At 32.0% G+C, this 12,029-nt stretch overlaps 1 protein-coding gene and 1 pseudogene across 1 annotated transcript; both read right to left on the reverse strand.

Moving 5' to 3' along the window:
• Positions 1–2,512: 2,512 nt before the first annotated feature.
• On the reverse strand, positions 2,513–6,403 carry LOC114283053 (receptor-like protein 6). The gene is made up of 2 exons (XM_082879532.1): positions 4,963–6,403; positions 2,513–2,704 (listed from the first exon to the last, which is right to left on the reverse strand). The coding sequence occupies exon 1, from the start codon at positions 6,392–6,394 to the stop codon at positions 5,003–5,005; it is 1,392 nt and encodes a 463-aa protein (XP_082735658.1). The 5' UTR covers positions 6,395–6,403; the 3' UTR covers positions 2,513–2,704; positions 4,963–5,002.
• A 200-nt stretch (positions 6,404–6,603) lies between these two features.
• Positions 6,604–7,846, reverse strand: LOC145796171 (receptor-like protein 7 pseudogene; annotated as a pseudogene).
• Positions 7,847–12,029: the final 4,183 nt, after the last annotated feature.

Below are 12,029 nucleotides of genomic sequence, written 5' to 3' on the forward strand. Positions count from 1 at the left end.
GATTTTATTTTTTAATGAACCAATGACACTTTATTAGGGAGTATTTGGCATGATTTATTATCTTGAATTAAGATACATATGTTAACTCATTAAAATCAACGTTGTTGCAAAACTTACCTGCGAAAGTTTGGAACTTGTTGGCACCAATTTTTTTTTGTAGGAAATGGTAAATTGGTCCGGACCGGTTCAAATGATAGGATTTGGTTTGGTTTTTTAAGAAGATGGGTTGTTTCCGATCTTAAAATAATCAAGAACTATTGATCATGGTTCAACACTCCTCTAGTTTCTTCGACTTTATTTTCCTTAGCTTTTGTTTCAAGAAGACAAACTACAGTCCTGTTTGGTAGAGCTGTGGGAAAGTACTAATACCTTATACCTTAACAGCTTATAACTTATAACTATGAACATAAGCTGATTTCTGACTTATAAATTAAGCTTCTCTTGCCCACTCAAAGAATAAGTTGATTTCTGACTTACAAAAAGCTATAAGCTGTATTGTTAAGCTAAACCAAACACATCAAAATAACTTAAATTAAGTTGAAAGCTGAAATAAGCTGAAATTAAACTGTACCAAACAGGACCTACGTATAGTCTAAACTGGATGTGCAAGTACTTTAATAGTTGAATTCTCATGGTAGACCCCAGACCGTTTATTGGCCAAAGCCTTACCTGAATTCTGTTAACTCTAAGTTAGACCTCTACCCGGTCTTATTATGTTGTGGGTGGATTTCGGAGTGCAAATTGGACGGACTCAACCTGAGCAATCCGAGCTTAGTTTAATTCTTTTTGGGCCTTGGGCAAAATATTTTGAAATTTGGTACGGATTTAGACAAAAATTTATAAGCCCGAATTAAATTTGGACGGATTTAGGGAAATACATCAAACAACCCAACAATCCGAAACCCAAATTATATATATAAATATATAAAAATATTAAATATACATATGAATTATAACCATTAAATGATATTAAGGTAATTTTGATCGTTAGGTCATATTGAATAAATATTGTATACAAAAGTAACATAACACAAAATCTTTTTTTTTTTTTCGCACTCATAAATTATAAAAACTACCATTTCTTTATATTATATAAATTATTTATTTTGATATTATTAATAATTTTATAAGAAAAATGTGAATAAATTCTAATTTGAACAAATTAATTAACTTAGCTGCACATACAAAAAAAAAAATAAATAAATAATTTATGCACAATTTGGGTGACTAACAATATGGGTTTAATTCAGGCCGGACTTTGACAAAGAACCTCAGGTTACAATTTGGGCTTGGACAGGTCTGGCCAACTCTCAGTACAACTTAGACAACCTCTCGACCTGCTCGAATTGTACTCTTAAGTAGATCCTTAGCAATTTTTTTTTTCATTTTTTCCCTAATGGATTTTGATATTCTTAATTTGGAGTTTGAGACTTTTCAAGGATAGAAGTGTGTTGAAAACTTGGTAGCCCAACTTCCTAATTTTCTTCCCAAATTTGTTGATTTGAGAAAATTTGTGCTGCATACTTGAAGGAGTCGGTTAGTAAAACGTAGCCCCATGTTGAGCCTAATTTGGTTATCCCAAATCCAACCCTAAACAAACTTCATATCGGAATCACATTCTTCAAATCTTGAACAAATCTTGCTGTAGTCGAATGGGCTGTAATTTGGACCTTTGAACAAATCTTGGACCTTTGTATCGGAGTCGAATGGGCTGTAATTTGGACCTTCATATCGAATGGGCTATATCGGTTTTTGCTATAGTCGAATGGGCTGTAATTTGGACCTTCATATCGGAGTCGGTTAGTAAGGCCAGCCCACTGTATTAATGTGTTATGGGCTGTAATTTGGACCTTTGAACAAATCTTGCTATAGTCAAATTATTTGTAATATGACAAGCCTTATTGGAGTCACATTCTTCAAAGTTTTGTTTTAATTCACAACATATAATATTTATTAGGGGAAAAAAAAATTACACAACTTAAATGACTAGCGTATTCATAGTATTCCAAAAACAAATAAAAATAAAATAAAATAAAATAATTCAAATTATTTAGGTTGGAAGTTCAAACCACTATTCACTATGTTTGATTTCAATTTTCTAAATTTAATTTTTTGAAAATTGAGTTTTTTATTTTTTGTATTTTTTTTTGTTTTTAGTGAATATTTTTAAAATTTTAAGCAATTTTTATTTATTATTTTTTTAGATGCATCTTACTTAGATGTATCTAAAAAGTAAAATACTATAAAAAAATATTTTTAAAAATCAATAAATATATAAGAATATGAAAAATATATTGAATTTTCGTATTTTTTTAATTTAGTGAATTTTTTGAAGATTTTTTTTTCACAAATATTATACTTTTTCAATGTATTTATGTTAGATGTTTCTAAAAATTAAAAAAAAATGCTTGGAATATTAAAAAAAAAATTAGTGAAAATTAAAAAAACACGAAAAATTAAAAAATTTAATTTTCTAAAAAGTGAATCCTAACAACGCAAACCAAAAAAGTTGATTACTACTTAAAACATCACATTGTCTAAAAGTTCAAATCCAAATTACAAAAGCATCATATTGTCCAAATAGTTCTAATTTCACAACCTTAAAACAATAAAAAAAACTAATCATAGCACAAAGAACATTCCAACTCCATAAAATTCTGACATGCACAGAAGTTGTCTTTCTTCGACAGTCTCACAATAACACCTATAGAAAACATACGAAGAAATTCATGAACATGGTAGAGAATAAACAAATTAAGGGATATTTTTTTTTTTGTTTTAAAAAAAAATTCACTAAAGGAGAAAGGGTAGAAGGGCTCACCCCTCAATCCTCACTCATACAACACAAGTAACATAAAAAAAACATAGGGGAAATACAAATAAAATAAAAGGAAAAGGTTTTGTTAAATTTTGTCCAGGCCAGTGTCCACCCCTTGAACACAGGCATGGGGATTGTAAGGGCTTAACTCAGTCCCAAAAAAGCCTCCAAGTCATATGTTTTATCTCTCTCCGAATATGAAAAAGAAAAAGAAATAACAATCACTTTGCTTAGTTCTATTTTTTTAAAAATACTTTTTAGAAAATTCTACTTTCTTGTTTTTCGTGTTTTTTTTGTTTTTATTGATTTTTTTAATATTTTAAGCAATTTTTTTTACATTTTAGACATACATAACATAAATATACCTAAAAAGTAAAAAAATTGTGAAAAAAACCTTTTAAAAATTCACTAATTACCAAAAATACAAAAAAAAAAGAAGAAGAAGGAGAATTTAGTACATTTTTTTTTTGTATTTTTATGTATTTATTAATTTTTTAAAATATTTTTTCATAATTTTTTTACTTTTTAGATACATCTAAGTAAGGTGCATCTAAAAAAGTAAAAAAAAAAATGTTTAAAATTTTAAAAATATTCACTAAAAATAAAAAAAAATACGAAAGCCAAAAAATTCAGTTTTCAGAAAACTTAATCCAAAAAACTTAAACCAAACACACTGAATGTTTTTAAAAAAATAGAAGAATTATAGTAACAGTTCTTGTAGTTTGGAACTTATGCCACTTTAGTTCTTAACTTTTCAATTGTGATATATTTTACCTTAAATTTTGAATCTTGTTCCAAATAAGAACAATAAAAAATATTTCATTTGCAAATGGTCCATTTTAAGGAAAAAGTCAGCATACAATTTATTTTGTGTTGGTTAACTTGTATGTTGTTTGAAATATAATGGCCTTTTTTAAATGAATAATGTTGGCACTTTCTTGGTTATAAAATTCTGTTTAGTTTAATTTTCAGAAAATTTTTCTAAGAACTAAAAATTAAATTGCTGAAAAAAATTAAAAGCACATCATTTTTATATAATTTTATCTTTTGGAAGGGAAGAAATAATTTTTATTTATTTATTTTCGTTAAATAAGTTTTTATTTTTTTAAAAGTCAAACATGGCAACAACTTAGATGTCATTATTAAACCAATCCATTAAATCAAAAAAATTCAAAACTAAAAACCTTTCATATATTAAATATATCGATTTACACATTAAAACCCTAATAACCTTCCCTTACATTATGACCATCCAAAAATATTTGTTGACAACAAAAATAACCATCTATTACATGATAACTATCCAAAAACATTAACAAAAACAATTACCCATTACATGATCATCATTCGAATGCATACTAAAAATTAATTTGGTAAAAAAATAAAAATATAAAAATGTAAAAGATTTATTATTTTTATATAATTTTTATCTTTGGTGCGTAAATTTTTTTAAAAAAAATTCAAAATTGACTTTTTGACATTTATTTTTGTCAAATTAATTTATATTTTATCAAATTGACAAATTTGACTTTGAAATGAAATATTTTTTGTTTGCAAAGAAAACGGTATCTTCAATTGTTTTTGTTTGAAACGAGATTCAAAACTAAGAATCAAATGTATCACAATTAAAAAATCATAAACCAAAGTAACACAAATCCTAAATTACAGAAACCATTAGTATAATTCAACCCAAAAAATACATGATGCTTGCTAGAATTTTTCTAATCCTACCTTATATTCACATGATTCATGTAATATTTTAAATGATGGCATACTTTTAGTGTTTTTTTTTTTTTTTGGGAGGAGGGCGCATAACATCAACCCGTCCAACATTGTTTGTTGTTTATGTGAAACGAAATACATATAGTAGTATATTGCCATGAAGTTAGAGATTCTTTATATCCAAAAATCTCATGATCCCTATACTTCATGAACAATCAATCATATGATATGTCAAGAATCTCAAAATATAGAAAATTCAAGACACGATTATGCGATTGAGAGTGCTTTTAATACATGGGAATGGAAATTTTGGGTAAGATGATCTATGTGATTCTATAAGTAGAAGCTAGAGTACACAATTCATCCAAAAATATATCATGAAAGCATTATACATAAATAATTCAATAAGTTTAGAAACGTACCCCAAAAGAAATAACTGGTGAAGCAAATGCCTAATCAACTTCAATTTCCATGTCCCCTCCTTTTCTCCCTTCTCAGCTTGCGCTGTTTCCTTCCAAAATTCTCGATGAACCATTCGTGATACCTTGTGGTTATTGTGTGCCCAATAACCATCCCGACTACTATCCCACTCACATATCCCGTGCATATGAAAATCCAATCAACTTTACTTGGGAACGCTGAATCATTATCTTGTTCCGAGTTCAATGGTGGTGGTGCCTCTAACTTTCCACATTTCCTTGATAAAGGGTCTCCGCACAATCCTGAATTCCCCTCGTAGGAATTGTTCTCAAATGTGTTGAATTGCTGCCCATGTGGAATGGGTCCAGTGAGATGGTTATTTGAGACATTTAATAATTCAAGGAAAGTGAGAAGTGCTAGTTGCTGCGGGATTTCTCCCGAGAGCTTGTTTTGAGAAAGGTCCAAAGATTCAAGGTTTGTTAGGTTCCCCAAGCATGATGGGATTCCACCATTAAGGTTATTGTTGGAAAGGTTGAGCTGCTTAAGCCCCTTAAGGTTTCCAATAAATTCTGGAATCACCCCTTCAAATTTGTTGCTTGAGAGATCAATGGTAGCGAAGATATTCTGGATCTTCTGATATTCTGTATTTACACCTTTGTTTGTAATGTTCATTGTGTACAAATAGAAATAAATCCAACTGGCATTGATCCCGCGTCCTTCAATGATTGTGTTCATATAATTCATCTTGTCGACATCAAAAAATTTCATTGCATTCCAATTTTGAAAGTATTTTGATGGCAAATTACCTGTAAAGCCATTATGAGAGAGGTCAATGATGTGCAAATTTGGTAGCTCCAACTTAATTTTGGGATTCTCTATTGCACCATAGAATTTGTTGGATCGCAAGATGAGAACCTGTAACTTTGTAAGATCTCCTAACCACAAGGGGAATGCATCGTCAATCAGATTATTTGAGAGATTAAGAAACTCAAGCTCGGTACAATTTGCCAATGATCCTGGCACCTTCCCCTGTAATTTATTATCACTCAAGTCAATCATCTTCAATTTGTTTCCTCTATTGTATGAGTGAGGAATGGGACCCTGAAAGTTGTTGCCTTTGAGATTTAGAACTGTCAAAGAATCACTGAAGTTAGTCAAACATGGAGGAATAGTTCCAGTCAAGTTGTTATTAGACAAATCAAGAACATAAAGAGAACTCAATCGACAGATCAATGGTGGAAGTTCTCCTGTGAATCCATTGTGTGAGACACTATAAAAGCGGGTGGATAATGGTGGAATTGGCAGTGGTCCTTGTAGCTTGTTATAAGAAAGGTCTAACTTGAGTAAATTATCCCATGGAAGGATATCTGGATGTTGCTCAAAGCCTGTTAGAGAGTTATTCCGAAGATATATATTTACACTTATATTCAACATCCATGCCGGAATTTCCCCATGAATTTTGTTTTCACCAAGAGATAGAACATCAAGTTTGTCTTGGAAGCGCAAGAAATTTGGGAATTCCGTCAAGTTGCACGAATCAAACCATAACATCTTTAATTTGTTAAGAGTGTTATTTGAAGTTTTTTTGGTTAGAATTGTTAAATTGTTACCAGACAAATCGAGAGAAGTAAGATTTTTGAGCATCAGAAAAATTTCAAGTTCCAAGCTGCCGAGGTTATTGAAAGAAAGATCTAGAATTTCAAGATTCTTTAGCTCAGAGAATGACCTTGGGATTGGGCTTCGCAATTGATTAGTTGAAAGATCTAGCGAAATTAGATGGGTTAGGTTGGTTATATGAGAAGTTATTTCACGACTTAGGTGATTGGAGGATAGGTATAAATGAGTAAGTTGAGTTAGGTTTGAAAGAACTGATGGGATCGAACTGTATAGATTGAGGCCACTAAGGTCCAAGTGAGTGAGTTCAGTTAGCTTACCAAGCAATTGTAGGGTCCCTACATTAAATTTGTTGAATGAAAGCGACACGTAATTGAGTTGGGTCAAATTACCGAGTGAAGCTGGAAGGGATCCTGAGAAATCGCAGCCAGAGAAATCTAATTGATTCAAGAAATTAAGATTTCCAATCGAATCCGGTAGCTTCCCCGAAAAGCTGGTGTAAGAAAGCATCAAATGCAAAAGGGGGCTACTTGGATGAAATTCGGGCAAATGGCCAGTGAGATGTCCATTGAAACTTACGTCAAGAACTTGAAGGTTTGGTAGATAAAATATGCTTATTGGAAACTCACCACGCAACCCACAATTTTCAAGAACGAGAGTTGTCAAGGAAGTTAAGTTGGCCAATGTATTAAGTACTTCAGAAGATATGCTCACGTCATTGAGAAGAAGCACTTTGAGGTTAGTCAAGTTTTGAAGTGGGCTTCTGAGACCAAGCTTTTCAAGTTTCAGTAGTCCTGAAAATGATGAGTCGTCATTGTAAGAAAGATCAATGGAAACCAATTTGGATAATTTTGAGATTTCCAAAGGGATTTGACCGGAAAATACAGAGGAGGAAAGGTTGAGACTTATTAGTTCCGAGAGATGGCTAATTTCTGTTGGAATGTGAGAGTAATCGAAATCATTATCAGCAAGGTTAAGTCGCTGAAGGTGAACTAGGCTGAAGAGGCTGCTGCTTGAATTGATAGAACCGTGGAGGAAACTGCTGCTGAGGTCAAGGCCAATCACATGACCCGTATCCTCATCGCATTCGACGCCATCCCATGAGCAGCAATCGCCACTCTCTCCTTGGAGCTTCCATGATGCAACCTTGGGATTAAAAGAAGGATCACTAGAAGCGGATTTGTCAATTGAAAAGGTTTGCTTGAATTGCAACAGGGCGGAGCTCTCGTGTGCATGGCATAGTGGCTGCTCAGCAGACAAAGAGCTAGCCATTATTATTATAAGATGAAAGCGAGAGAGTGATAAGAAGAGTAAATGCATGAACAGAAAGAGATGCAAAGAGGAACCCATATTCAGTTAACTTGATTTCTCTAAGCACTCTTGGATGAAAGAAAGACAATGCTAACATGGAGCTTTTTATAGACAAGATTTTGAGTGTTGGATTGGATATGCCAAAGATCTTTGTCTATAAAATAGATTACAAAATCATGGAAATAGACCTCCTAGTCATTTGGTGACTTGTGTCACTTCCTCAAATTCCTATTCTATTCTACAACGTAAACTAGGGGGTTGAAAAAAAATAATGATGTGAGACAATTCATACTTGCTCCTGGTTGTGCATGTTTTAGATTAATTGATTTTTTGTGGTTTTTTATCATTTTAAAAGTTTAAAAAAAAATTAATGTGTTTGAAAAGTTGCTAAAAAAATTATTCACTCGGTTTAGTTTCAGTTGTCAGAATTCACTTTTCAAAAAAATCTACTTTTTCATTTTCCGTATTTTTTTGTTTTTACTGAATTTTTTTAATATTTTAAGCAATTTTTTTTTTTAATTTTTAGGCACACCCAACAAAAATACACTTAAAAAAGATAATATTTGTGAAAAAAATATTTAAAAAATTCACTAAATATCAAAAATACAAAACATATAAAGATAAAAATTCAATACATTTTTCATATTTTTGTATATTTGTATATTTTTTAAAATATTGTTTCACAAATATTTTACTATTTAGATGCATTTAAGTAAAGTGCATCGAAAAAAGTAAAAAAAATTGCCTAAATTTTAAAAATATTTACTCAAATTAAAAAAAATAAGAAAAATAAAAAACTCAATTTTCAGAAAACTAAATTCAGAAAATTAAAACTAAACACACTAATTTTTTTATAAATAAAAAAAATTTATGTGACATCTGACTTTTATAACTGATAATAAATAATTTATTAACTTTTTAACTTGTTTAGCAAAAACTTTTTTTTTTTTTTCAATCATTATGTCGAACGCCCAGGTCTGCTTTATTGATTTCATTTTTCACGAGCTTGACTTCACACACACGGGTAACATGTGTTGGGGTAGGTGGGTAATAAATACAATAATACTATGGGAAGTTAGGCCTCGTTGGTTCAAAGTTAAATTTTTTTTTTGGCATTTTTTTCAATTTTTTTTGATTTTTTTTAAAAAAAATGTGTAAAAAAGTAGAGAACTGATATGACTCAAAACCGATTAAAATAGCTCTTAACCCTCTACCTAAAAGAGGCCAAATTTTCTATTTGAATTTTTATTCAGAATTATCAATATATGATTTGAATTTATTTTGTACATGAACTCTACAAAACATTTATTGAATTCCAATCACACTATACAATTCTGGGTCAATTTTCTGCAACAAAAGCTTTATTTTGTGGGAAACATGACTAGTGGAATTCCATGTCAATTATATGGTCATGTTACACGCAATACACAATGTTTATCATATGCAAATTATAGTTTAAATTATTGTTGATTTATGAACTGTGGTGTTTGATTATATTCTAAATGAAATTGATTATAATCCACTGTAATGACTTTGATTATCACCAAATATGATTATTAATTTATAATTCAGATTTATTAATGAAAGTCAGGCCCGCTTTGGCCACCAAAAAATTATCAAAAAAAAGGGTTCCAATTTTTTTTAATAGTTATTATATTAGTTCATAAAAAAATACCTAAATTTGAAAGGCCCTGACAAAATTTGGTGAATGTTCAAAATTAATATATAGTTGATATGGACCATGTAAGTTTGATTAGCAATTTTACGGTTAAAAATGTAAGAATAGTGATTTTTAATTGATATTTTGTTTGTTCATTTTTTGTTTTGAGTTCAGATTATTTTGATAATTTTTTTTTTTAACTTTGATATATGAAAGTTATCTATGAAAGTAACCTTTTTGTAAGCATTGTAAAAATAGAAATTAAAAAAAAAATGAATACATAATTTTTTTTAAAATGTGAAAGGTTTCCTATTGAGAGTTCATTTTGGGTCTCAAATAGGAATGACAACGGGGCGAGGCGGGGCCGAGAATCACACTCCCCGTCCCTGATTCCCGATGGTGAAAATCCCCCCGTTCCCGGCCCCGATCCCCGACGGGGAGCCTATATCCGCCCCCACCCCCGCCCCCTACTGGGGATCGGGTTTCCTTGACCCCGAACAACCCTCGATCCTTTTTTTTTTTTTTTTGAAAAACTGCTTTGAAGCTGGAGGATCAAAAAAAAGAAGATCAACATGGACAAACAGAGAGATCATTGATCAACACCAACATATCATCATCATCATCATCATGTATCATCATCAACAACATAAAAAAAAAAAAAAAACAAAGAAAAAAAAACCAACAGATCCACAAAAAAAAAAAGATCAACAACATTATCATCATCGATTCATCATAGATCTCAAGATCTAAGCTTCAATCTGTATTATGTATACATATATATGTGTGTGTATAACATAGAGAAATAGAGAGGGATAGAGATCGGCGACGCTGTGAAGAGGAGATCGGCGAAGGAGTTGGAGGAGGGCGGCGAAGCAGATCGTCGAAGGAGGGCGGAGGAGCAGATCGGCGCAGGAGTAGGTAGAGAAGATCGACGCTGTCAAGAGGACAACTCTCTTCTCTCGGTGGAGGAGATCGGCGACGGTGGAGGATCGGCTCTCTCTCTCTCCCTCCCTCCCTCCTTCCCTCCCTCTCACTCCCTTTTTCTCACGCAACAGCGAAGTGGCTCTACCAAGATCAAGACACGCATATATATACACAGGGGTAAAGTAGTAATTTTATTTCGGGGGAGAAGTGGGGCGGGGGTCAGGCCGGGGGTCGGGGCCGGGGACGGGGCTGGAAAACGTATCACCGTCCCCGGCCCGAAAGTGATCGGGGATTCATTTTTAAATACCATCCCCGGCCCGTCGGGGGTATTTTTCGGGAAAAAACCGCTCGAATCGAGGTCGGGGAGGCGAGTCCCCGTCAGGCTGGGTTTAAATTGCCATCCATAGTCTCAAAAATGTCATTGTTGGACCCGATGAAAGTGCATATGATATATATATATATATATATATTGAGAGTGTGGTGTGGGATAGGGGTGGCCATTGACCGGTTAACCCACCTAACTTGCCCAGTCCGGTTTAATGGCCCTATTTGGTGTAGCTGTTGAAACAGATTATAAATTATAACTTAACAGATTATAAATTATGATTTTAATCAGAAGCTGTTAATCTGTTTAGTATAACTGTTGGATTATAGATTTAAGTTGCTGAGTAGTGTTTGTTAAATAAGCTGTGAAGTAACTTTTTCAATTAATTTTTATTTTTTGTTATTCACTATCTGTTTGCATTTCTCATAAATAATAATAATAATAATAATAATCTGTAGTTCATTTGAGTCTTTTTCTATTTTTAAAAAAGTAAAAATAAAAAAATTTAAAAGTATAACCGTAAATTAACATGTCCATAGCAGAAACTGATAATCAAAAGTAAGGAATGAGCAACTTTTTAGAATCATTTTTTTGAGTTAAAATAAGTTGTTAGAATCAGAAGCTGTTTGAAATAAGTTTAACCAAACAATCTAAAATAACTTCTACTAAGTTAGAAGCTATAAGTTAGCTAAAAAAAACCTAAACAAACATAGACAAAATATAAAGTTAGCCCAGCCTGACTCACTCATTTATAAAATAAAGTTGAAAAATATATAGACAAAATATATATACACTTTTTCATTATAGGGTTTAAATTAAAATGTTTGTTAAAGTGGGTCCCAACCATCTATTGTGTTGGGTCCAAGTGGGTCTAGATAATTTGCATTGAGATCTTTACACCACAGATAGAATGGCCAAAAACCATTGAGATTTGAATGAGAAATTACCTCATGAAGTTAGTTTCATGGAAAAAAAGTGATGAAGTTTGTAACTCCTGCATTAATGGGGTTTGTAACTCCTGCATTGATGGGGTTTGTAACTCCTGCCTTTATTGCAGAGGTTAATGGTGCATTATGAACAGCCATAAAGGTTGGAGGCTCTTCCTCTCTCCCTTATACATGTATAAATTGAGACCCTCCTGTCAAGTCTCAAACACAGAAATTTTTACTTCCATTTCACAAGTCAGTTTGCCTGAAAGTTCCTACAGTGAGAGAGTGCTGCCACTGTTTTGTTCG

This window comes from Camellia sinensis, chromosome 7 (genome assembly GCF_055761805.1).
Source record: "Camellia sinensis isolate YWXY chromosome 7, ASM5576180v1, whole genome shotgun sequence".
NCBI classification, from domain to species: Eukaryota; Viridiplantae; Streptophyta; class Magnoliopsida; order Ericales; family Theaceae; genus Camellia; species Camellia sinensis.